General features: G+C 41.0%; 1 protein-coding gene across 2 annotated transcripts; it reads left to right on the top strand.

Annotated features, from left to right (window-relative positions):
* The first annotated feature begins 908 nt into the window (after positions 1–908).
* On the top strand, positions 909–22,904 carry LOC122844635 (gap junction delta-2 protein-like). Of its 2 annotated transcripts, XM_044140305.1 has the most exons (3): positions 909–2,109; positions 5,012–5,068; positions 20,493–22,897. In XM_044140305.1, exons 1-3 carry the CDS (start codon positions 2,039–2,041, stop codon positions 21,349–21,351), a joined length of 987 nt encoding a protein of 328 aa, XP_043996240.1. In that variant the 5' UTR covers positions 909–2,038; the 3' UTR covers positions 21,352–22,897. The 2 variants fall into 2 exon arrangements, with proteins under 2 accessions (XP_043996240.1, XP_043996241.1); XM_044140306.1 differs by lacking the exon at positions 5,012–5,068 and having other exon boundaries at positions 20,493–22,904.
* The last annotated feature ends 4,436 nt before the right edge of the window (positions 22,905–27,340 follow it).

Below are 27,340 nucleotides of genomic sequence, written 5' to 3'. Positions count from 1 at the left end.
GTTATTTTGGTGCGCTGGTCTCATGTGCTGCCACTGCATCTTTTTTCACTTCTGCAAATCTTGACTCAGTCCTCCAGATGGGAAAACCTTACTATGACTCACATCTTGAGAGCAGCCCAAGGATTCTGTATAATTCAAACAATTGTCCATCCTCTGCTTACCTTGGTTGCATGTACGTGTGCATTTGAGTTTGTTGACAGCAAAATATCCATCTGCATGCGTCTGTGGGCGGGCTGGAGGTAGACTGACACATTTCCTTCACCATGTTACCATAAATCTATTGAAGGCAGCTTTCAATGTCATGGCAAAGTACCATACAGCTCTCATTTCTCTAGAGAGGGACAGAGTGTGGGGGGGCTTTAATGGAGGCTGCATAAGGGAGATTCAAAAGAGACGATCAGGAGAGAAAGAACATAAGAGGGCATGAGGGTTGGGTCAGATGGTGACATTAAGAGACAAATAGGGAATTCAATGTAGGAACGATAGTTTTTTCTTTAACGCTTTTGATCTGTGGCACCTGAAAGAGTTCAATGTGGAAAAAAAAACTAAACAAAAGGATTGCGGGGCATGGAGCCGCTCTTAGATCTCAAATCCGCCCTTTCTGTGCAACATCAGGCAGAGACAGGCACAGCGGCACAGCAGCAGGCATTCTTGCAAGCATAAGGGAAGCAGCGATCAGGGTAGCAATCCAAGCACATTTACCAGAAGAGGCGAGAAGAAGGAGGGAAGGGGAGGGAGCGAAGGAGGAGGAGAGGGGATGAGGATGAGAGGGAGCAGATCTATGAGCGGAGAAGGTACAGAGGAGAAGGGGAGGGAGGGGGCAGGAAGGAGGGGGGTGTTGCATGCTCACAGAGTGTGACAGAGATAGAGCAAGAAAGCAAGGAAGGAGGCACAGGGACAGAGAGGAGAGCACAGAGCTCCGAGAGAGGAGATGGAGCACTGAGGCAGAGGCAGCAGGAAGGACTGAGATCTGCACGCAAACGTGAATAGAAGAGAGACAAGAGGGAATCAGTGGAGGTGGAAGCGGAGGAAAGGGGGGGGAGTGATGCCAGATGATGGAACCTAGAAACAGGTTGGACAGCTTTCCATTCCTGCCCTGTGCAGCAGACATGACTCTGGGCACTGGACTGTGCCGAAATTAGCCAGGGGGACAACGGCGGGCAGGACAGAGGGTCTTCGGAGAGCTGCCTCAGGTTCAGTCTTGCTGGATGCAGTAAGGCAGCTGATTTATTACTGAGGGGCTGGGTGGCAGCGTGTTTGCAAGTGCATGCGTGTGTGTGTGCAGGATTTTATGGGTCTGTGTGGCGCTCCGAGCTGCGGGGAGCGACCATTCCTCCAGTCATAAAGTGACATTCAGCAGGCAGGAGCTTTTTGTTCTGGTGGGGGTCTGCAGTCCACCGAAGGAAGTAGTAGAGAGGGAGTCGGAGCTGTCATCGAGCGGAAACTATGTGTGTGTGCGTTTATGGTGAGCTTAGCCAAAGTGGATCAGCTCTAGGTGTTGTGTGTGAGTGTGTAGGTTAGAGCAGCAAGGGTGCAGCAAAGACAAAGCTAAACAATGCAAGGACGAGTGCCGAATGACACCAATGGCCGAGAGTGCAGCTGAAGTACAAGGAGTGCCCCAGGGGTAGAGGAGGACGAAGGAGAGGGAGGGAGAGAGAGAGAGAGAGAGAACAGCTAGAGGACAGAAAGAGGAAAGTAGAACAGTGAGAGGGTGATCATGGCTGTCGTACAGTGAGCTATAGCATATGCTGTAGCGCAGAGCAGAGCGCTGCTGCAGGGGGGAGGACAAGCATTACTGCACTGTGGAGGAGGTAGTGGAGAGGTGGGGGGGATGCAGTGAGTTCAGCACCCAGGAAGGGGACGCACTGTAGGACAGTCCCAGAAGAAGACACCAAGACAAGAGACAAGAAGCCAGGTCAGCGAGTAGAGGTCAGAAAGGACCTGGTGCTCGGTTCAGCTGGTCATAGGCTGGTCCTGCGGGCCGGAGGAAAGCCGAGAGTCCTGTTTCCTGTGACACCACCGACGCCGGTCCATCACCATGGGAGAATGGACCATCCTGGAGAGGCTGCTGGAGGCAGCTGTCCAGCAGCACTCCACCATGATTGGGAGGTAAGGCGCAGGCCGGTATAAAAATTTTCTTTTCTCACGCTTGTGTTGTTTTGTTAATATTAACTCGAGGTGTGTGCGTTCATGTACAGTACCCGTTTTGTTTGGTGACCCCCGCACACCTCCAGCTCCTTCTCCAGGCTTGTCCCAGAGCTCTCTCCTCAGTCTTCCCTCATTTTCTATTTCCACCCTCTCCTCGCAATTATCCTCCTCTCGCATCACTAGTTAAGGGATAAACTAATTGCACATAATCAATACCAGGCTTTGATAAGCATTATGGTTAATGCAGAGAGGGTCCTTAGCTGATACTAGCTAATAGCCCGGGTATTGATAGATTGAGCTTGGCCAAAGACCAATAGGACAGAAGGAGGAGAGGGGAGTAGAAGTGAGAGAGCAAAGATATGGAAGATGAAAGCAAGGTGAGGAAGGTAGAAATCAAAGGTGGCAGAGATTGATATTTGAAGAGTTTTTGTGTTTAACTTTTACAAAAAGTTTGCTAGCTTCTTTTGGTCTGCACTAACCTTCCTCCTTATGACCATATGGTGAGATGGCTTCTTATGTTCACAGCGAGAACAGTTTGCAGTGACGAGGCGAAGAAGGAAAAAGGTTCTTCTTAGATTGTGAGTCGGGACATGCCGTGGAGACATTCTGTACAATCTGTGTGAAATATGTGCTCCACATCATCTCTGTGTGATTAATGGGATGCAAAAGTGGAATTTTCCTCTCGACTGAACACCATCCAAACGTCCCACTTGGATGTTCATTTGGAAAAGTGAACGCTGCCCAGCCTGTGAAACCAGGATGCGTCAGAGTGTAATTAGAGAATTTTCTCATTAGAAGACAAAGAAAATGGGAAACCTTTGAATCAGTTAATATGGCTGCTCTCTCTTCATTAACCCTGATCACAGGTAGTCTAGAGGGAGGGCATTCTCTAACCTTCTTCTTTCTAATGTGGCTTTTTTTTTTATCCATGGAAGGAGCAGGAACTGGCTAACACAGTGCCTTGCTAATTTTTAAAGAAACATTTTGTCACAATACAACCACAAACTTTAATGTATTACATTTTTTTCATTTGATAGAACAATATACTGATGATGATACTGCAGTGCATTGTAAAGCATAAGCTACACAATGCATATATTGTTGTTTTGTATGCAAACAAAATCTAAGAAATGTAGTGTGCAGATTTATTTTATCCCCTTAACTGTGATACCCATAAATACAATCTAGTGCTATCAGGTATCTAAAGATGTCACCTAAACTGTGTGTCTCAGTAAAAACTCCACCAGAAACTTTTATCCCTCTAGAGCTTTCATAAAAGCAGACAAGAGGTGCATTGTAACTTTGAAGGAACTGCAGAGATTGACCGTTCAGGTGGGAGGATGCAATATTACTTGTGCACTCAACAAATCTGGCCTAAAGATGGAGGATAAAGAGGAAGAAGAAAGCCATTGTATTTTACGTCAAGTCACGCAGGGGACACAGCAACCATGAAGAAGAAAGTGCTCTAATCATCTGAGAGCAGATTATTATTTTTTTGCTACATGCAAAACACTGGGGATGGCAAAATAACATTTTGAATTACTCTGAAAACACCATTCCCAGTGTGAAACATGGTGGTGGTGGCGTCATGCTGTGGGGATGATTGGTAGAGTCGAAAGAAGGTAGTTGGTCAGAATGGTGGCTATAACTGCATAGCACATTTTTCTATGATTTTTTAAATATTTATTATATAACAACAACATCAATAATAATAAAAGTAGTATTAAGTATATATATATATATATATATATATATATATATATATATATATATATATATATATATATATTAATATATATATATATAGTATATACTTAATATTAAGTATATATATATATATATATATATATATATATATATATATATATATATATATACTTAATACTATATATATATACTTAATACTACTTTTATTATTATTGATGTTGTTGTTATATAATAAATATATTATATAACAGTTATATATATATATAACTTTACAGTTGTTTGGCACTTTTCTGTCATATAACGTCCAAATGAAATACACTGCAGTTTGTGGTTATAAGTGATTCAATGTGAGAAATTATAATGTGTGAAATCTTTTTGTAAGCCTCTACATTTTATCATAAATAATCTGACAAATTACTGATACTGCAACTGCGTCAAAGCAGCACAGATGATGTGGGTCTCGACGACAGGGGTGGAATATTTTGGGACATGAGTCCTGTCAGTTTTAGATGTGGCCCTGCTCCAACACTAGATTCAAATAATTGATTATTTGAATCTAGAACCCTTTGATTTTGTGTCCGGTGTGTGGGAGACGCCTACATGCAGGACACCGGTTGGTGAGGAATGAAGTTTTCCACCTCAGCTGTCAAGATATCCTCAAAAAAAAAAAAAAAAAAGATCTGAACTGAGGCATTCCCTGTGGTAGGGAGTTCCCTTCCAACCACGAAATTTCAGTCAGTTCCTATTTGCTTACTGAAAGACGAATGACCTATGAATGGTCTAATATTTTGGTGGGATGAAAACCTGCAAACCAGCTTGATTTAGAGGTGCATTAAGCAATATCTTCGTTCATATAAATCACAAGTTTCCTTCCCACTCTTGGCTTCGTTGCCAACTCTCAGCAAACTACTTCTAGACCTGAATTGCTACACAGACATTTTTTTAACTCCACTGAGCTTCAGCCAAAGCAGAGTTGGCTGTTGAGCAGGAGCGAAGACGAGCTAGCTGACCTTCGTGACAATTTCACCAAACTTGGGAGAGCTGGTGAAGGAAGTCGGCCATTTAGGAAATCAAAATGGTACTCATATTTTCCTCATGAGCCAGAGGAGCAAAAAAAGGCTAAAGCGACAGTGAATATTGGAATTACATTCAACAGGTGGCCAGACAAAGGAGACCAAAGGGATGTCCGTGTTGCTCTGTTTCTGCTGGATATGTGAGTAGGCAACTGTTTGCTAATATGTCAGCCATAACAACTTCATAAGCTAGATGCTAACTGTTGTGAACATGTTTTGGAGTCTTTCCGCCCCCTAGTGGTCAAAATAAAGATAAAAAAAAAATTACTTAATGCAGCTTTGAAATCCTGTCCTGGAAGCTGAATAAATGAGTGATGAAAATCAATCTCTGGATAATTCAAGCCACCTACAGTCTTACAGAGGCACAGAAGCAACTCTCAATTTGTCTGCTACTTCTCTCAAAATCATAATAAACACTCTGAAGATGTAATGCTTTCTTGTAACCTTCAGGCGTGTGAACATTAAAAAAGGTAAACTCATTAAAAAAAATAAAGTACCACAGTTAAACAAGCAGTGCTTCTCTAATTGGTGCAGGTCAATTCTTCATGCCTTTTTGTGTCTTTCAGTGTTGAGAACTATCATATAGAAAGCTTTCTATGACATAAATTTAGCTATCTAAATGATCCCATGAGCTAGAGAACACAGCACTCCCCTTCCCTCCATAGGGAGTAGTTTTACAGCAACCACAGCTATGCGATACAGTGCTGATTACGCTGAGATGCTTTGTAAATAATCCCTCTGTATTTGGCCTCCCTCAGACTGTGTTTGTCCTACATGGCTCTTTCTAGTTGACCCTAGGGTATTAATTGTTACATTAGGAGCTTCCCAGTCTGTCTTCGATTCACTTTGACTAGGAAATAGGAGACAAGCTACATTGTCTTTTGTATTCACGTTGTACATCATTTTTGGTCATAGATCCCCTGAATTTTTTTTTCTTTATCCTTTTCAAAATCATGTGGTTTTTATATCTAGCCTGTTTGCAGGAAACCCTAATTAAAAATAGTGAAACGTACAGTAGTTTCCATATTATAAGTATTTAACTAGATTATTGCAGTTTATCATGAATCGATGGTCTGGATCTGGGCTTTCTACCTGTAGAGAGGCAATTATTTTAATTATTTTTTGCAGTTTTAACAAATCTACTGAAGATAACAATTTGACTCCAAATCCTAAGCATGTGTCTGCATGGTCAGAACATTACTGACACCTTCCACATTAAATTATGACAATGATGTCTATGGAGTGCCCTGCGACAGACTGGCGACCTGTCCAGGGTGTACCCCGCCTCTCGCCTCTAGCTGGAGATAGGCACCAGCACCACTCCCGACCCCACTAGGGGACAAGGGTGTTAGAAAATGGATGGATGTCTATGGACGTACCAGCAAATTGGAGAATTGTTCACCACTGGCACAGTTTTGTGCTGTGGAGGTGCCTCTTAGATTGTTACTGAGCCACTCCACACCAAATTACGTACAAATTTACGCACTGACCTCTATGGGTTGAAAGGTTCAAGTCTACTGCACCACTGACCACCCCCAGCTGTGTAGTTGGGGGTGGTCAGGTGTGCTCCATTGCACTTGTGAACATAAACAACTGTGATGTATTGTGGCACCGTTGTGCATTGTGAAGTCTAACACTTCACAGGGTGTGGCCAGAGCATGCAGCCACTGTCCGAAAGACCGCATCACGACTAGGAGCGTCCAGCCTGTGTGTGTCGTTTTCTTTTGTTTCCAACAGTTTTGCATGTGTGTGCTTGCAGCACAAACACTGTGTTTCCAAAGTAGAAATAGAAGATGTTTCCCTTTGACTGAAAAGTCTTCCCCGCATCACCCTGAAAACATGGTTGCATGCCTGTCATCGTTTTTTGAGCGCCAATCAGCAAATGTAGTTCCTCTGTCGGATGACTAGACTGTCTGATCAAGCTACAATTAAGCTGATTCTTAATTGTAGATTTTAAGCTAACCTATGCCCAGGCATAGGACAGGTAATTAGCCCAGGAATACAGAAATAGAATCGGACCATCTTCATGGAGCGGCATAGGTTAGCTTAATTACGGTCTTGGAAGGAGAATGACAACTGAGAATTGCTTCTGTGCCTCTGACTAACCACAGGTGCTGTGCGTATGGTGACTCATTCAGAGACTGATGTTATGTGCTGTGATCTGACTGGTCTGTGTACAGTGTGTGCATGGATAACCAACGTCTGTAATCGTGACTACACCGATAAAGAAAGCATTGTCAAGGCTGCAATAACCATGTTTGCAGATCAGAACCCCGTGCTTAAAGTTACAACGATGTGGGACTTTGAAGCATTAAACATGTTGAAAATAAGCCACAGCCTGTCTCAGCTGCTCTGTCAGGTTGGTGAATTAATGACATTTCTGGTTGTAATGGGCAGAGGGAGCTTCCTAAGAGGACAGAGCCAGAGCTATTTGTGCACTTTATGTATTTAATTAAAATACATGCTTACAGAGATATTCCAGCGTATTTGATTAGGATTCATAATGGAAAGTACTTAGGTGGCATTAGTCAGCACTGTGCTGTCTGTGCTGTGCCTTGTGTGGATCTCTAAATGCCTAACTGTCACAAAAATGAATAACAGATTTTATGCTGAGGGCACAGCTGCCTTAAATTGATTTGGCAGCCTTGATAATGTTGGTGGTTGTTTTGTGTCTCATGGGTTTATATATAATTTATTAATGAATCTTCTATGTTTCCACCTCTGTGAAAACCATAAAAATCCTGATTTGTTCTTGCAAAGTTTTTTTTCTTTTCAAAAATAGCCCTTAAACTTCAGGATTGTTTTTTTTTTTGTCATATTACAATCACAATTTTAAAGTTTTTGTTTTAAATTTTATCTGACAGACCAACACACAATACTACATAATTATGAAAGACAGGACACATATTTAGATCTGAAAAGTGGGGCGTGCTGTGGTGGCGTGGGGGATGGCGCGGCCCACGTGTGGAGGCCTTCGGTCCTCGGTGCGGCCGTCGTGGGTTCGATTCCCTCTCCATACCCCTTTCCTGTCAGCCTACTGTCATATAAGGGACACTAGAGCCCACAAAAAGACCCCCTGGTGGGGAAAAAAAAAAAAAAAAAAAAAAAAAAAAATCTGAAAAGTGTGGTGTGCACTTGCTGGCCTGCCTTCTGAGTTGATGGTTTCTAAAACCTCCTTCAAATGAAAATACAGCTGCAGCTTTTGGAAATCTTTGCACAACTGGAGACAACTAGAGTTGATGGAAAGCAATAACACCTTCCATGTCTTGCTACAGCTTCTCGGTGGTCTGGACTTTGACTAGGCCATCTAGACATGGATATGCTTTGATCTAATCTGTTCCATTGTTGCTTTGGTTTTATATTTAGGGCTTATGTCCTGCTAAACCCAGTGCCAAGTGTTTCGCAACCTTAAACTGGTTCTTTTCCTGGATTGCCCGCTCTAGCGCCAACCATTTTCTCATGACGTCGACCATCTCTTCTGTTATTGTTGAAGAGAAGCGTCTCTCACAGCATTGCTGTATCAATTTTACATAGAAGCATATTTTGCAGGGTGCACAACTAGTTTGTTTCGATAGAAAAACAAATGTAGGCCCACATTTTCATGCTGGTATTTGTGAAATCACAGACTACTCAGTGTTGGTCTATCACAAAAAAAATCCCATAAAATACATTTAAGTTAGTTGTTATGTGACAAAGTGCTAAAAGTCCAAGGAATAGGCTATGAATAGTTCTTGCATCATACCAGTGATTTTTTTTTTTTTAAACACAAGGATTAAAATTTGTACATAATGTGAATACAGTGCTTGTTCCTGCAGGAAAAACAAATGCTTATTAACTGCACTGAACTGCCAAAATGATAACTAAATGTGGACGGCTGGTGTCTGGCATCTCCCACCATCTGCTTTTGTTCGTTCTTCTTTCTTCCCCTGTGTGATGTCAGCTATACACAACAGTCACACAATACTGAGAATAAAAAACCTAAGCTATTAGCTCTAACACAAAGCGTACTTGAGAAAAAGAAAAAAGTATTTACATAATGCATAATGCACAGGTTAACCAAGGGTTACACAGCGGATGCTCCTTAATGTAATAGGATTTGATGTCTTGCAGGTAGGGGGGGGGGGGGAAGGAAGGGAGGAAGGAAAGACAGGAAGAGTGTCGATGCATCTTCAACAAGACTGCAATGCTGTAGTCACGCCAGCGCCAAAGACTAATAGAGGAGTAAGAAAGCACACGAGGCAGCAATAAATGGAAGTATAGAAGGATCTAAGGAAAGATCAAATGATAAAGCCTGCCGATGGATAAAAGGAGAAGTTGTGGAGATAGAACAACAACAAAAAAAACTGCATTTAGGGAGAGTAGGATGCAGAGGAAGCAGAAAAAGTTTTCTCTCCGCAGAGGCTCGGTCCAGAGAATCTGTGTCAGAGCTGCTTCCTTTTGGAGCCGGTGCTGAAATAAAGAAAAGAGGCATATTATGTTTAATATGAATTTAGGAGATTAGCTAAAAAATATATTTTTGGTATGTTAATTTCTTACTCGGCATATATAAGAGGCATTTTTGTGTACAATAATGTTGGTGTAAATGTCCAAATCAGTTTCCCCCCACTTCATATCTCATGCAGGCATAACAAACTCAATCCATTATTTATAATCTATCACTTCTCACTTCAGCATTATAAGTCATAAATTCTTAATAAATGTTGTATTCTGCCTGTTTCAAGTTGCAACAGGTGTCAAATCATTCATTAAAAATGGATGCAGAACTGACCGGCCTTTTAATGTGGAGGACAAAGTGGTGCATGAAATACCTCATTGCCGTGAAAGCTCGGAAAAAAGAAAAGGAGAGCCGCGCAATGTTGGATGACACTTGGAAAGCCTTATTTGCTGACTTTAAAAGCAGAAAACATACAGAGTCTGCCGCTTTTCACTCTTGTGGGTTTTAAAGGACACGTTCTCTTCACTTTTCCCCTAAATGGGTCAGGATATCCACAAGACGGAAGTACCCTGCATTAAGGAGGGCACTCTAGATATCCTAAAATAATCCAAGATACAGGAATGCTCTGCTGGAATTGAGGGCATCATCCCATCAGAAACATTAAGACGGGACATATTTCATGTAACTTTCAAAAGCCTTACCCTGGAAAAGGTCTTTTCTGCGTTCTGCCACAGAGGGATTTCGATACAAAGGGAAATATTGCCACCAATATTCAAGCGACGGGTTAGAAATCGTAATCCATCAGTCACTGCTGCTGTGATTTGAATTGAAGTGTCTGTGCGTGCATCCAGAGTCGCCATTGCTTTATTTGTGCAGCAATAGCTGATGTTGAATTTTATTGATTATTCTATTCGACTGCATGATTTTTGCAGATAAGCAGAGTTCAGCTTTTGTTCAGCACAGGCTGTTATTCGTTTTAGCAACCAATCAGCGATGTGTGTGTTTGTGCAGACTTTATAAAGCGTTACGTATGTGAACTCTGTGAATCACATGCATGATCCATATTGCCATAACTTCGCACATGTAATGAGGCATTTACAACTCCCAAGCATCCAAGGAAGTACATTACTGTTTGTTCTATTGGGCTGTAGGCTGATTGAACTCAGTCTTTAGAGATTACCTGGCAAAGACTAACAATAGGAGTCTAACCAAATCAATGAAACTGCCTATAAAACAAACCAACCTTTCAAACTGCGAGAACTAAAGAATTTGTAACTGTACATAATCCTCTGACGGGGAAAAAGCAGGAGATGAGTTTTTTCCTTGCACTGATGTTGAGCTCCTTATGCGTAAGAACAGATATTTACTTTTTTTTGCAGATTTCAAAATCATGAATTACCAAAAAATAGCGGTGATTAGCCAACTTCAGGTTAAATGTCTCTACCCATGCACAGTCCAGTACAGTAAAATAACTCTCCGCACTTTATTACTACTGCATCCCACTTAACAGACCAATGATGTTCCAGAATCCAGTTTTCTGGAGAGCAACAGCAATTTTATCAGTACATACACTTACAGTTTTTATTAAACTCCTGCTGACGATGTTTTCATCTGGCGCGCTTTGCTAGCGTAAGTGCTAGGCTAGTGGAAGAATTTATTCTCTCTGTTTTGGTATGACTTGTTGATATTTTGGCCCTTATTGAAAGAAGAGGTTTGAGTAGGTCACCTGTATACAAAGGAGAGATTTTATGCTTTCCTTTAGACATTGGTAAAATTGAATGGCCAATGTTTCAGCCAAGGGAAACACAGGGGAGGTCACATGGCACAGACAAACAGGAAGTGAATGTCACTGTCGAGGATATCACGCAGATTGTTGGGCTGATCAATTGTATCAGCAAAATAATATGCATATTCTATTATAAATTCCTGCAAACCATGGTCAACAAAAAGTAGCATTTTTAAATACAGCATTATAGATGGGTTCAAAATGAAAATTTATGTAAAATTATTCCCGTTGATAAAACAAGATTCATCTGAGGCATACACACTCAAAAAATAAAATCTGAATTTTAACTCAATAAGGATCTTAGTGGGTATTTACATTTTCTGTCAATGGCTAGTGGGTGTTCCTCTCGGTCATGCACAGTAAAATCAAATATGTAAAAAATATGTGGCCATAAACCGCAGTTGGCTTTGAAGTTGATCTAATTCGAAGCTTTCAAGCATAACATGGAGGATAAAGGGAGGGCGAAATATTTAAATGAGCTTTCGATTGTTGCGTTTCTTTCTGCTTTCTGCTAATGCTATCATGTACACAAAATTAGAACAAGGTTGAACCCGTTTCTACAGAGTTGTTTGTTACATCTGATTTATATTGTGCAGCAGGGTGGTGATTGTAAAATAAAGATTAGGGTCTTCCACCTGCTGCGACTTGGAGTAAATCATCATAAATGGTCAAAGTAACAGTAAAAACACTGAAAAAGTCGATGAGCAATTTTAACAATGGTTTGATTGCTGTAATCCTAATCGACATTTTTATATTGCTTAATGACAGGGGCATACGTTTCGACATTCCATTTTTTTCTTAAACTATTGGAATTACATTATTCATCACAACATTACTGTATGCAGTATAACCAGAGATAGACAAAACAGCAGGGACAGACAGATCCTACATCAACAGCAACTTGTCTAATAGGGTCACACAGACAAAATCTTTGTGTTGAGAAATTCACCGCTGAACTTGTTTCAAGCTATGAAAACTGTAGCGAGTGTGCTGCCCGACAGCTGGAACACACGGTGATTTTCTTTAGTGACGTTTTTCTGCAAAGCTTTAATTTTTTAACAAAATTATTCATGGACATTTCAGTGTTAATGTCAGATCAGATTTTCTTCCACATCCTTGGACACCCCTCCACATCTTCGCTTTCTCCTGCACAACATGGCCAAGTGGGGCTGTGCCAAGCCAGTCGAGTCAGGGTCCAATATGACAGACGAGGAAAACATGTCTGTGTCATCTGCTTCAGCTTTGTTCAGAGTACAACAAATAACAAATAGTGTTCTTGTTTCATTCAGACGAACATGTTTAAAGGAAAAAGTATATTATTGGACTATTTTCTGCATATATTGCGACATAAAAAGCTGCAGAAAGGAGACATTTAATTTAGCAAATGATCTTAATGGTGGAATGAATGTTTCCTTAAAACGAAGGGGGAGGTGATGTGAAGAAATCAAAGTAAAGCAATAAAGACTGATCTCCAAAGAGAAATGTTTTGCTCCGAGTTAAAATCGTATTCCTGACATGTTTGTCTCAGAAATTCTGACGAGCAAATAAATGATTTATGGAATATTTTTTAAAATCTCTCATTTTGATTCAATCAGCATAAAGTGCTGGTTTGGACTCAAGTGGAAATGCTGATGTGATTCATTTGAAGCCTTCGGCTTATTTTAGATGTTCTGTATACACAGGCATTGCCGTTCTTCGCTTGAATAGAAATGAAAGGGTAGTTTCAGATGACATGAAGACAAATGAGATGTGGAAAAGCCGGATCTGGTGTGCGGCGCAGTCATGCCTGGTTAGGCTGAAATGACAGAAAAGGTGTGTTTAATCACAATCCTCTAGCTTGTTTTTTTTTGTTGTTTTTTTCCTCATACCTGTTGGGCGCCTCAATCTTCATTTTTCCTCCGTTTCGTTCTTTGTCCCCTCTAAAACAGCTGGAGTTCAATTCCCTCAGAGACGCTGAATGATGTAGTGAAATAATTACATCTCCATGACTATTAATTCTTGTTGGTATATGAACAAAACATAGAGATTTTTAGTTCTAAAACCATAAAGAAACAACAGAATATCTTACAAATCTCTTAATTGCAGCGCCTCAGCTGAGGGAACACAAATTTAGCCCGTATTACAGTAATTGTTGCGCCCACTCTTAGCGGCACCCCTGGCTGTCTGCTTCACTGCCTGATACATGGGCGAAGCCTGAAACTATTAACAGTTTAAGAGGGGAGTGCGGATGAGGAAATGAGGGACGGGAGAAAAGAAATGCCTGCGCTCTGATAATTAAGCTGCCTAAATTTGAGGCCTGGTAAGGTCTTTATTCATTACGCGGTGCCATCAGTAATCAGTGGAGCTTATTATTGAGAGCTTATGGGCGGGAGGGATATTTTTACCACAGATACCTCTAATCTCGAACACCCTTCCAGAAACTTGTCTTCTGTAATAATTTACACCTTAAGTTTTGTTGCTAATGGTACAGAAAAGCAAGATATTTGCTGTGAGATGAAAAATAGTGTTTTCTGTCAATATGAACACTCTCTTGAGTTAAGGTTTGGTATTGAGCATTAGTGATCAAGCAGCATCAAGAAAACCAAGAAACACAGAAAGCAGGTTAGGGAAAAAGTTATTGTGGAGCAAAATTATATATTTAAATGATATATTTAAAAAAAATTATATATTTCTTTTAAAAGATCCTTGTAATCCTGGGGTGACGAACCAAGGGTTATTGAACTTGACCTATTTTTAGGTTTAGAAAATTTAAGTTGATGTCATTGAGAATCTAGTAAAAGTAAGAGACATTCTTTATTTTTATATATATATATATATATATATATATATATATATATATATATATCTGTAAACAAACACTTCACATGTTCACGAAAGCACAAACCCCACTGCAAAATATGGCGGTGGCAGTATCATGCTGTGGGGACACTTCCTGACACATGGATAGGGAAGCTGGTTAGAAGGTCAGTGGAGTTAAAATCTTCCCATTTCTGGTAACTTTGATACTTAACTTGCCTCACTTTGGGGCGGGGTGAAAGCTTCAGGACTGTTTCTCAGACTCTGCAGGCACAGAATGTTTTACATGTTTTAAAGCAAGCAACTATTTTATGCGAGAGGGAAAAGCAGTGTGTTTGCTGATGCATCTGCTCTTGCGCCATAGGGTGGCTCTGTTCTCCCTGAAGGCCTTCGGCAGCAGCTGTTGTATGAATGAAGTTTTTTTTTTTTGTGTGTGTGTTGAGTGTGTGTGCGTGCGTGAAAGCCTCTGGGAAAGACAGGGCTTGCATATCCAGCCAACACACCAGCTGAAGAGCAGCAAGCATAAAGTGAAACACAAATCACACAGGTCAGTCAGCAGACTCGTTCGAAGGGCTTCTCGAAGCGAAGCGCGACGCCCGTATCTTCACTTCCTCCACTTTTCGTCCCTCCAGACCTTTACTTCTGCTTGCCCACGAGTCGCTCTTGGTCTTTTGAAGTTTTAGGAAAATGCCAACTGTCGTCTCTGCAGCGCAAACAGATAAAAATGAGAAGCTCTGAATGTGAAGCCACGTGGGCGTTGGTGGCGGACACATCAGTTTTCTTCAAGTCCTGTAACGTTTATTGGACACCGAGGGGGATTTCAGAGGCCTCTGAAATTGTAATCATTTGTCTCAACTAAGAGGAAGTCCTCTGAGAGGAAGGCAGCTAAATGAGGTGATGAGAGGGAGACTGATGTGGGTGATCTTTTTTTTTTTACCCGTCATTTAAAGAACTTTTTGTTGAAGGATCCATTTGTTGTAACGCCTGAATCTTTTTCATGTTGTCTTTAGAAATTTTACTCAGCAAGTGAGTTTATTTTTAGAGCCTTCCCTTGGGGTGTAAGAACACTTAGGAATCTGAACCCCTTTTTTCATAAATTATGATGCCTATTGAATATTCTGCAGGTTCAGGCCTTTAGGCTTTACTGTCCTGATCTGCTCCAGCTAACAGTATTGGCTTGTTATTCTGCGGGACTTAAAACACTGATGTTTGCAGATAACCTCAGTGCACCGCGTTCTGCTAATGCAGCAATCCGCCTCGTGCTGATTATCCTGTTACCCAGCACTGGTGAGCGCACACACACATAAATACACACCCTCTTGGAAAACACAGAAAGCGTTCAATACACGCAATGTCTTGGGATTTATTTTTTTATTTTTTTTTATGACAAAAATTGCTTCAGCACAGACTGAATGGCCGTAGCCGCAGTATTGAACATCCACAGGTTAAATCTGCAAACCACTGAGGTGAACAAAGCTGCAGTGAGAAAACCGCAGCCAGAAACGGCTGCCGGCACCGCGACGTCAAACAAAAGGTTTATCCATGTTTGTCCTCCATGATACTTCAAAAGATCTGGCCTGTCACATGATTCATGCTGCGCCAATCAACTAACGGAAAGCTACACATTCAGATACGTCAGTTTTCTCACTTCAAAATATTCTATTATTGTTTTATGAAACAGATCTAAGCAAATTAGTCCAGAGTTATAAAGTAAAAGAAGAAGTGTATAAATATTTTACACAGGACAAAATATGCCATTTGTACTCAGCCTTTCTTACCTTAACACCCCTCAATAAAATCTAATATGATTAACTGTTTTGAAAAATTACTTCCTTAGTATATAAAGTGAACATGTGCATAAAACAGAATAATTATTAACATTGTCTTCCACAAATCAGGCCTTTATGGAAGAGTACTAAACATAAAGCAATGTTGAAAAAATGTCATATTACCTCCAGCTTCATTATTTGCCACAAGCTACTTGGGGTGCAACATGGTGAAGAAGGCGTTCTCTCAGATGAGATCCAGACTGAACTTCATGGTCTGTGTGGCATAAAAATCTTACAGGATAACAAGGTGGTGGCAGGATAATGCTTTGGAGAAGAGAAGCTTGCCACAGTTTATGGGCAGGTAGATGGAAGACAAAGATCCAAAACAAGCAGTCAGACCTTTAAAACCATTAAAAAAAATAAAACTAAACAAAAAAAAAAAATGATGGGCTACTTTCTGTTGGTCTGTTAGATTCAAAATCCCAGTAAAACACACTGACGTTTGAGGTTCCAACTGATCAAATTGACAAAAAAAAAAAAAGAAGTAGAGAACAGAAGAGTATTTCTGCAAAGCACTGCAAGTAGCTTATTTAATTTAAAATTTATAAAGCATAAAAAGAGTTACCCTCATGCAACAAAGTTAAATAAATATCAACCTAAAATCTTTTTATTAGTAGCAACTTCAGATAAAATAGAAAATTTATGATCAGTTTTATTTTCAGGAGCTGAAAGGAGTTCAAGCCTCCATGAGTTCAGATCGTTACACGCTTGTCGTTTATGGTCAAACCTCTGAATCATATCTGATTCTATTTCATTTAATTTTATAATCTAGGAAGATAAATCACCCGAATGATTACACAATGTGAAAAAACAATTCTATAAAAACATATGTCATTGTGTTGGAGACTTGAATTGTCTTACACCATCTGTGTAAAGATTGTAGATTGTGGAACAGATTGTAGGAGTTTTAATTAAAACGAACAGCATACAGGTTAGTTTACTTTAAAGTGCTAACAAAAAAGGCTCACGGTATATGTGAGGTGAGAGTGTTTATAAAAGGAACGAAACCACAAATGAATGCACACAGAAAGGACTCTTGAGAGTTCAGACCACCACTAATTAAACCTCGGATATGAGCCTCAGTGAGATGGATGAGAAGAGTGTTTAATGAGCAGGCCGCTGGTTTGCACCGAACATCTTGCATATTTCCAGTTGACTGCTAAGTGGTTATATGCTAAATTACGTTGCAGGGATCGTATACGTTGTTGATTGTTGGTGAAACAAGCCATCTGTTGCAAAACAACTTCTATAATAGATCGGACAGAAACAGAGCAACGCAACAAAAGCGTTTCCGCATCAGAAAACCGTCTCGTCTTTGAGTTCTTCACCATCTGAACATCGAGGTAGGGGAGTGAGTTAGTTAGCTTTACCATGCAGTATGTGTGTAGTCTTTATTGATAAGGGGAAAAAGGTTGATTTAGTAAATGAAACACAATGTAACTTTTGCCGATTAAAACAGAATGTGAACAAATATTGCAGTTAAATACATGTAACCAAAAATGTCCATGTCTGCTTGCATCAAATACCGAGTGGAGGTTTTTGATCTGAGGGAAATGGCTCTCCACCCAGAGTGTTATCATAGGCATGAGCGTTACACTGTTCAGCGCCATAAAGAAAACAGAGTCCGATTGAGTGTTCCTGTATGTGTTTGCATTTCCACTAAATGAAAAATAGTTGTCCCCATGTTGGGCACATTGCAAGCACCGTAACAAAATTTGGTCAGCACTAAACTGAAGGGCTGCCTTATAGGTTACTAAATGTAAACTGAACTCTTTGTTCCAAATCTGATAGAGACAAAAGTTAAAACAACAGAATATAGACTGACTCTTTCAAACACAGTTTCCATTTCCGAAAACAAAATGAAATGGGAACTGTTCAAAATTATTCAGAGCTTTACGCAAGAAACGGCAAAAAGGTGCATCAATTTCCACTCAAACGCTTTACTGCCAAACCTCCTGATCCCACCGAGGCCGAGCAAACAGAGCCACGAGATGACTTTGTTACTTCATGTAAATTACATGCAAAATCTTGAATTCAAAACTTGCAGGGAATCTGCATTCAGTCGGGTTATCAAACACACTCAGTCAGTGTTGCATATGCACTGGCAGCTGCTTTGAGCACAGGCTGCTGGATGTGTTCACCATTTTGCACACATGGCTGAGTCTTTGTCTTTGTTTCTGCATCCCTGAGTCTGTCTTTTTTTTTTTTTTTCAAAAACAAATAAATAAAAAAAAGTATCACACACAGGCAGATAAACACAGGTGGGGCAGGAACAGCCGTAATGTAACACTGCTCTATTTTAAGTCTGCTTTTTTGTCAACACATGCTCCTCTCCTGCTCTTATCTTCACCTGCCTCTCACTTCGCTTTAACAAGCTGTCACCCCAGTCACGCTCTTCAGAGACGTTTATTATTTCCCTCACAAAAGGAAGCCTGGATTCAGACACTTTCCCTTCCCTTTTATCAATCTTTGCAGTGCTTTTCCCCTAACTTTGTACTTTCCTCCTTCCAGAATTTTCCCCCTAATGCAGGTAGAAAGTGCGGCAATCCACTTGTTCGTAAAAGACATCAATGCCGCTTCACTTTAGCCCTCCTTAGAAGCATGGGTCCTTAGTGAATGCCTTCTACCAGGGGTTTTCTAACCTATTTTCTCTGTCCCCTAACTTGCATAGTGAGTGTCCCTGTTGTGCGCAGAGCAAGTGTTTTAAAAGTGATTACCTCCTCCATGCAGGAGGGCTACAGGCACATCCTCTGCATTGTGGCGTGAGTATCGGGGAGCCCCTGTGATGCGCAGGCTTTCCTTGCTCATTAAAAAGAGCTGAGTGTGCAGCCCTAAAGCCCCAGTCCTCCTCCGCAGTGCCCAAGCTGGATCGACACCAGAATGTAACAGTGCAGCACATCAGTCTCTCAGAGGCCTTAAAAAGCAGCTGCACCACTCTGTAGCTCTGCTGCTCCCCGGACACGGCTTTCTATAACTGCAGCAGCGCTCTAATAATGCTCAATGGGAGGTCCTTACAGGTTTCAGAACAGCCAGCCACCCTTGACGGCTCAGCATATATGCGTCAGGAGAAAAAGCTGACAATAGTTTGACGATGTGAGTTTCGGAAGAGAGGATTTGTTTAAGTCTTTGTTTTAATAATTGCAAAGAATTTAAAAGCACCGCCAAAAGCTCTTAAACTGTAACGCTTAGACGCAGATAAAACCTTTCCTGGTGGCCGCAGGGGTCAAAGTGCAGCAGCATGTAGAAAACCCTTCAGTGTAACAGAGAAGTTGATTGGGATCATTGTTGCAGTCGTGGTCAAAAGAGAATACAACATCAATAAGTTCAGAGGTTTATTTGTGCATGATGGAGGGTTTTGCTTCCTCCTTGTTTAATAAATAGCAACATGGTGAAATCCAAGATTTATGGGGGTTTTAAACTTAAAAAACATTAACATAAAAATTGAATAAATGTTAAATTTGTTCGTTTAAATGTTAAATCCCCGAAGGTGGCCCAGAAGGTTTTACCATGAATGTTCGGAACCATTTACAAATTGTCTCCTGGGGATTCGTTCACATTAATTCAGGTCAATTCAACTCAGTTTAACAAAAACCGCTAACAGCACCAACACTCAAGTCACATGTCAACCCACTTTAAAGAAGAGAACTACATTTGATTCACTTTTGTTCAATCTGAGCTCTTCATGCAGCACAAATCATCTCAAACCAGGAACAATTTCATTTACCTACATAAAATCCATGTAATTCAGCTAACTTGGAATTAGTTAATAAATTTTAATTTCAACTAATCTAAAACTGCAGTCAGTGCAATCAGCTCCTTTGAGTTGTGTAAGTCAAGTCAGTTCAACACTGTTCGGTTCAGTTCCTTTCAATAGAATATATTGCTACTCAACTCTGTTAAGATCAGTTGAATTCAGTTTAGTGGGTTTTTGATTGGACCAAAACGCAAGAATACTCATTGTAATGTCATGTAACCCAGGTGAACTGAATTGAGTAACGTTCAGTTCAGTTTATCTGAATTTATATCAACAACAGCACATTTTGTTCAGTTTATTTTCACTTTAATTGGTTCGATTGAATGAAATTTAATTAATAGTGTTAGGCCACTTTAAGCTATTTTTTAAAATCCAATTCAGTTCAATTAAGTTCCGTTTAACTTCGCATTCTCTTTGTTTCACATCAAGTCATGCATTTATTTGTTTCTGTGTTTTCTGCAAACTTTCTGCTGGGCTGACGTGTTGAATCTAATATAAGGGAGTATTAATACTTTTGCTTCTTTTTTGTTCCACTTTGAAGGTGAAAGCTATTTGCAACAGGAAAAAGCCACTTTAACTGTTATTCATTTAAAACCTTTTTTTTTCTACATAGAACAATAAAAGATGTAAAGATCACATATCTTCAGAGAAAGTGTCTACGGCTTCTGATTAACTCTCTCTTCACCAGTGGTCTAACATGAGCACACGTTATTAGTGACCACAAAATTATTTCTCTTCCTTCAGCTTAGAAAAAGTAAGAATAACGAGCAAAAAGAAAATCAGCATTTAGGACATAGTGAACAAGAATTTCAGCATCTAAACTGAACAGTCACACTCACACACACACACGCACACACACACACCCAGGTTTCCCTGCAGATTGGTACATCTGCTCCTCATTAACTGTTGTCATCTTTCTCCGCTCCCCTACCTGTCTGTTCCTTCTTCTTTTGCGTCTCTGCAGGATCCTGCTGACAGTGGTGGTGATCTTCCGTATCCTCATAGTCGGGATAGTGGGCGAGAAGGTGTATGAAGACGAGCAAATCATGTTCATCTGCAACACCATGCAGCCCGGCTGCAACCAGGCTTGCTACGACAAGGCGTTCCCCATCTCGCACATCCGCTACTGGGTCTTCCAGATCATCCTGGTGTGCACGCCAAGCCTCTGCTTCATCACGTACTCCGTCCACCAGTCCGCCAAAGCGCGTGATCGCAGCTACTCCCTGCTCCACTCTCACATGGACCACCACGGACACGGTCACCACGGTCGCCACCACGACCATCACGTTCGCAAACTGCACTCCCGCAACATCAACGGCATCCTGGTGCACCCCGAAAGCAAGGACGACCAAGACATGGACGTCAAGGAGATCCCCAACGGACCTCGAGGGGCCCTTCCCACGCACAAAAGCTCCAAAGTGCGGCGGCAGGAAGGCATCTCCCGCTTCTACGTCATCCAGGTGGTGTTCCGCAATGCCTTGGAGATCGGCTTCTTGGCCGGCCAGTACTTCCTGTACGGCTTTAACGTCCCGGGGATGTTCGAGTGTGACCGCTACCCCTGTGTGAAGGAGGTGGAGTGCTACGTGTCTCGTCCGACGGAGAAAACTGTCTTCTTGGTCTTTATGTTCGCTGTAAGCGGCATATGTGTGCTGCTCAACCTGGCCGAGCTCAACCACCTTGGATGGAGGAAGATAAAGACGGCCATCCGGGGTGTGCAGGCCCGGAGGAAGTCCATCTGCGAAGTACGCAAGAAGGACGTCTCACACCTGTCCCAGGCCCCAAACCTGGGCAGGACCCAGTCCAGTGAGTCAGCGTATGTCTGACAGAGGCTTCTCCGCCTGGGAGCTCGAGGACCTTTAAAACTTTGGAGGAGAGCTTTTCCCCGGCCTGCTCAGTAGGACACAAGAGTGGCCACTGAACCCTTAGTGGTCAAGAGCACAGACTCTGTGTAGTCACAACAAAACAACATGTCACCCCCCAAAAAAAGGGTTTTGGACACTTGAAGACAAAAAGAACCACCCGCGAAAACTCGTATGTCCAGTTTTCTCACCTCTGACCTCTCCCTGGGTGACACTAGGTGCTTTCAGAGAAACTAACACTGAAACTGAGCATTTACAAATATCACTAAGATACTGTAAAGATAGTCTGAGGTTGAAAAATCTACAGTTCTTTCTTAGTTGCCTTTGCTGTAGGTCAGAAAAAAAGATGATGTAATTTTTTTCCATATGTGCATATGCAAGAGCTTACGCCAGTGCGTGCATGCATGCATAAGTAGGAGAGTGTGTGTGTGTGTGCGTGCGTGTGCGCGCGAGTGTGTATGTTATGGGAAACTGAATGCTAAATTATTCTAAATTACTGAAAGTAAGATAGTTATTTCTCATTGTTGGAGAATAGTTACTGGATGGATAAATAAGCACCTTTTTTCTTAAACGAGCATAATCTACGAGCACTAGAATGATCCGTGTCAACTGGAACACAGTATTTGTGTTGTATTGTTGTTGTCGCTGCAGGATTTTTGTTTTGGGAAAAAGAAAAAAAAAAGTCACACTTCTTTATGTGCTTTGATGGATCAGATACCACAAAGAAAACGGACTGACAATGAGTTTTATTTCCAACACTGTGTCGGTGCTCTTCGTTGCTCCTGGCGCCTCCGCGGCACGCCGTTTACGCTCAGAACCGAAAACCACGCCAGTAACCTTACGTTAGCTTGTAAAATGCTCTTGCTGCCAAGGGCTTACGAATGGAGTTACACGCAGACCTTTTTGAGTTAAACGGAGGGAAAATACAAAACAACGTAGTCACGAATATTTTAATGCATAACCTCAAACCTTTTTCACAAGCACATTTGGTGCCATATTTCAAAGCTACTGTACATAGAGGAAATGTAGTAATTACACTTAGCCTTTTTCCCCTGTCACATATGGGCTACATGTGGGTGGGGAGCAGGGGCTTTGGGTGCTTCTGAAAATTAACCATAGATTGCAGCTTTAACAATATTTAGCATTAATGTGCTCTTTGTTATGCCTTCAATCCCCACTCCCCTCTAACGGAAACAATGTCCCACAAAGTCTTTTATTTATTTTCCTCTTCCTTCCTTCTTCGGACTTTGAAAAAGGCATGTTACAGAAGCATTAATAGAATGGAATAGAATATGACATGTAACTTAAAAAAGAGACTGTTTTATTTATTTGCATCCTGCTCCTGTGAAATGTAATATTCAGCATGCATGAAGATGAAAAATATAAAGAGACACGACAAGGAAATCTCGTTTTATGGGGAACACTGAGAGCAGAAAATCGGAAAGGCGCCTCAACTGCAGCAATAATAGACTATAACATGTGAAAAAGAAATATGTGAATAAATGATTATGCAGCGATTCTGGTTGTATTGTGTCTTACGGTCCCAATTAACATCGCATTGCTTTCGTTTTCAGTTGATGTGTTGGAAAGGTCAGAGCAGACATACCGGACTGAGCAAACCGCACACATCAGCAGAATGAACGCGGAGCATCAAAAGCAAGAGCTTAATGCACAGAGAATTCAGACCCTGTGGTATTAAATTATAATTAATTGCACTGAGTAGATCTAGCATGCATTTAGGTGGTAGTAAGCATATTTAAACCGTGCACACAATGTCTTGCGACAGCATTCATACCTTGTAAGGTGTTACACATTTCATGATATCACAGCCAGATTTTTAGTCTAATTTAATGGGATTTTATATGATAGACCAGCAGAAAGTAGAGCATAATTGCAAGTGACAAATACCTTTTAAAACATCTAGTGTTAAAAGAATAAAGAAATTCCATTTTGGGACATGCATCTACTGTTTTAACACATCTAATGACTGATATGTTTGCCAGATGCTCTTTAGATATTAATTCAGGGTCTCTCAGATTGAATGGAGAACATATGTGAATATTAGCATTTAACAAATCTTCTCACAGAGCGCAACACATCGATTAAGATGAAAAACATTTATATTTAGCAAAGAACTCTACATCTGATAGTAAATGGGACAAGCATCTATCAAAATGTAATCAAAGAAAAACATCCATATTATTAAATAAATGGCATGTTGGCCATGTTTAATTTCGCGGCACCTGAGAAAAGTTCGCGTCAAACGCTTTTCACACCACTCGGATTTTTGTTTTTCAAGCATTTTTTTAAATAAGTATATCCTTTTTTCCCCCTACGTTACAGTTATGTACATTCTGAGTTGCTTGGTTGTGCAAAATCCCAGTAAAACACGGTAAAGGTTGTGGTCGTAGAGTGGCAAAATGTGAGCAAGTTTAAAGGGGTTTGCAAAAGTCCACAACAGAGACGCTCAGACCCCAACTTTACCATTTATTATTTAGCTCAAAGAGATGATACATCTCTTAGAGAAACATGAACTCACTCTTAGGGCTTCTCCTGATGAATTATTGATTTCTAATCTGTTCATATCAGGATATTACACTCTTGGGTGAACTTTTTTGTTCTCCCCGTAAACCCAGTGCAAAAACTTTTTCTTAAACTTTTTCTTTGGGCTTTTCCGCCTTCACAGCTTCCATGCGTTTGAGCAGTATAAATATCCCTGTCTGACGCCCACTGTTTCCCAGAGTCTGTGACTCATTCGGCAGGCAGGTGGGTTACTAGATGGGAGCTGATAATTCCAGTAATGAGCGAGGTTACTGAGGGAGAGAACACAAAGGTGTGGGGGTGGCGAACCTTTTAGCGTTATTAAATCTTCAGTCGGCGCGCGAGGCACGTGGTCGCATCCTGGGGACACACCGACGGCGGCGAGGGACCAGAGGAAGAGGAACAAAGGTGATGTGGAGGAGTGTTAATAAAATGGAGCGTGGGATATTATGTAAAATAATGAAAGCGGTGTTTATTTATTCCCTACAAGCCACATATACTGACACACAGAAACCCCTGACTGAATCCGTTTGGTATTTGATGCCCAGCCTCCACACTTTAAAGCACACACACACACAAACAAACTGAGCTCAAATGCTGACGCTTTGCTGACGATGTGACCAGGCCGGTTGCTGTGGCGACAAGAGGGCAGTAATGATGTTAAGCAGCCGAGAGACGTACACCAGTGAAGAGCAGAAGCCCTGGACTATATCTCCTGTCGCTCCCTGGTGCCACACAGAGAACATTAAAGTCCACATTGATTTGTGCTGAAAGTTTGACACATGGTGAGCTGGGCTGGGTTCTCTGCTGCAGCTCTGAAGCTTCAGCTCTGAGTAGTTTGCGCCTAAAGATGCACTTATGAGGTGGACATTAAATAGTGGCTAAATCCTATTTTCCTCTGTTGCAACAGTTTCATGAGACAGTACTTGCTTTTCGTCAGGCTGATAAAAACAGAGCCGCAAATGCTTCTCTCAAAAGGTTTCTCTCTTTAATTCAGTGCCAAACTGTCATGATGAGACTGTTAGCAGACTAAAATGCAGGAAGATGAGATGGCGAATAGTCTGGAAGATTTAATGAAAAAATAATAAGCAAAAAAATAAATAAATTACAGAGAACCCAGGGAGCCAGAGTAAAACAAAAATCATAAATCCAATGAGGAAAAAAGGAGAATGTCAGGATACTGATGGGGATGTAATGGGATTATCCAAAAGAAAAGGAACCAGAAGATAGGAAAGAGAGAAAAGTGAATAAATACTGGGAGTGTGAATGCTGGAACAATGGACAAGGAAATCAAGTTTAACATAAAAAAAAAAATAACTAGATAAGAAATAAACTAACTAGAATCACTAACAAAGGACTGAAATAAAGGCTGATCTCATGAAAAGAAATGAAGGAATACAGAATAAACAAACCCAAAAACAACTCAAACAACACAGGACATAACAGAATATTAATTTACTATATAGATCCACTGCACAGATTTCAGGTTTTCCAAGTGTATTTTTACAGTTTGCGAAAACTCAAAATTCAGTTTCTCAAAAGGTTTGAGAAACTGCATGTTTCTGCAAGGAGCGTGAGCCACAAAATGTCCATTTGCAACATGTTGTTACAAAATCTGGCCGTTCACAGAGGCCGGCATCCAAGCACATTAAAAGAAAGTTGAGTGGAAGGAAAACGTATGGCAGAAAAAGTTGGACAAGGAACAGAAACAACCCACAACACTAAACTCACAGGGCTGCACAGTTGGTAGAGATGTTGCCTTGCAGCAAGAAGGTCCTGGGTTTGATTCCCGGCCCAGGGTCTTTCTGCATGTTCCCCCTGTGCATGCGTGGGTTCTCTCCGGGTTCTCCGGCTTCCTCCCACCGTCCAAAAACATGACTGTCAGGTTAATTGGTCTCTCTAAATTCTCCCTAGGTGTGAGTGTGTGTGTGTATGGTTGTGTGTCCCGTCTGTTTCCGTGTTGCCCTGCAACATGTCCATGGTGCACCCCGCCTCTCGCCCGTAACGTTAGCTGGAGATCGACACCAACACCTCCCGGCCCCACTAGGGACAAGGGTGTACAGAAAATGGATGGATGGATGGACTAAACTCACATTTGAAACACACATGAAACACCTCTGCATCTCTAAAACATCTCAAACTCTGTCTATTGCTCTCTTTAAAATAGACAAAGAGAGCAATAGACTCTCATTTCCACCAGCGAAATGCTGTTTATTTATGTCATTTGATGCAACAAACTGTTGTTTGTTGCAAGAAAACAACAGTCCATCATTTAATCTCCTCAAGAATATATTAATGCAATCCACTTTTCCAAGAAACATCAATAAATGCATTCACAAACATCAATACATAGAGAACAATTTGATCTGGATCCTAATTAAATAAAGGAAACATGAACATGTCACTCCACTGTCTTCCTGTATTGAGCTGGATTGGATATAAAATCTGAGATTTTTTTTGTGCCATCAAACACATTTAATTTGCATATGCATGCTCAGGCTTTGTATTGAACAGTCTTCCTGAAAACATTTTGATTTAAAAGGCTGAACTATGCTGCCTCCAGTGCAAAAGAACAAAGCAAAGCAAAAACTACTCTTATAATGACAAGTGAATTCAAAACTGCTTTCATTCTCCAGTCAGAATTAAAACAGCTCCCGGTCTGGTTCTAGTGTATTTTTGTCCCCAGCAGAGGCCACTGAATAGAGCAATGCATAACACAGTACATCCCAGCCGCCCCCTTGTGCATTAAAGTGTGTAAATAGCTGGTCAACAGCAGAGGAGTGATAATGAGAACAACAGTTTTCCATACAGAGCTATCATAGGCATAAATGACATGTAGAAATATTAACAAATTGACAAAATCTTAGCAAAAAAACCCAAAATAAAAAACAATCAATGACAGATTGTTTTTTGCTATTTGAAGTGTTTGGAGAAGTGAGGAGAAATCAAATCTGGGGCTATTTATGAGACAGAATGGATGAAATATGAGAAACTCTACAGCAAATGCAAACCAAAGGTTTTGGAAGCTAAAGAGGTGAAGTGCTATTTAACAGAAGCAAGCTAGCTGAAGCCGATCCTATGGGACTGTTTTGGATTAATTGTAGCTTCTGGTCAGAATCATTTAGATAACACTGCTAAGAGGTTTAGAGATGTATTACGTTACTTACCTCAAAAGATCACAATGCAGTAATGTGTTGGAGAAGAGCGGCATGCAAATTGTAGTGGCGATTGTTTGTCAAACCAAACATCCAATAAAAGTTCCTTCAGCCACTAAGAGGCACTGGGGTCAAGTTTATTCACGCAGGCGAAAGAAGTTGTATTGTCCAAACTTGTTGACTGTCTTGGTTGCTTTTATTTTCCTTTTCAGCAAACAGTTACAATGTTCAAACTTTTCTTTGTTCTCCTATCTACT

The sequence above is a fragment of the Gambusia affinis genome, linkage group LG15 (assembly GCF_019740435.1).
Source record: "Gambusia affinis linkage group LG15, SWU_Gaff_1.0, whole genome shotgun sequence".
Lineage (NCBI taxonomy): Eukaryota > Metazoa > Chordata > Actinopteri > Cyprinodontiformes > Poeciliidae > Gambusia > Gambusia affinis.
The sequence above is the reverse complement of the archived record's forward strand: the minus strand, read 5'-3'. Positions and strand labels throughout refer to the sequence as shown.

What these genes read in the sequence shown, in the direction of transcription:
- LOC122844635 (XM_044140305.1), top strand. Translation starts at nt 2,039, where the DNA reads ATGGGAGAATGGACCATCCTGGAGAGGCTGCTGGAGGCAGCTGTCCAG. An exon ending in CACTCCACCATGATTGGGAG is followed by an intron (nt 2,110 to 5,011) that starts GTAAGGCGCAGG and finishes TACATTCAACAG; the next exon opens with GTGGCCAGACAAAGGAGACC. An exon ending in GCTCTGTTTCTGCTGGATAT is followed by an intron (nt 5,069 to 20,492) that starts GTGAGTAGGCAA and finishes GCGTCTCTGCAG; the next exon opens with GATCCTGCTGACAGTGGTGG.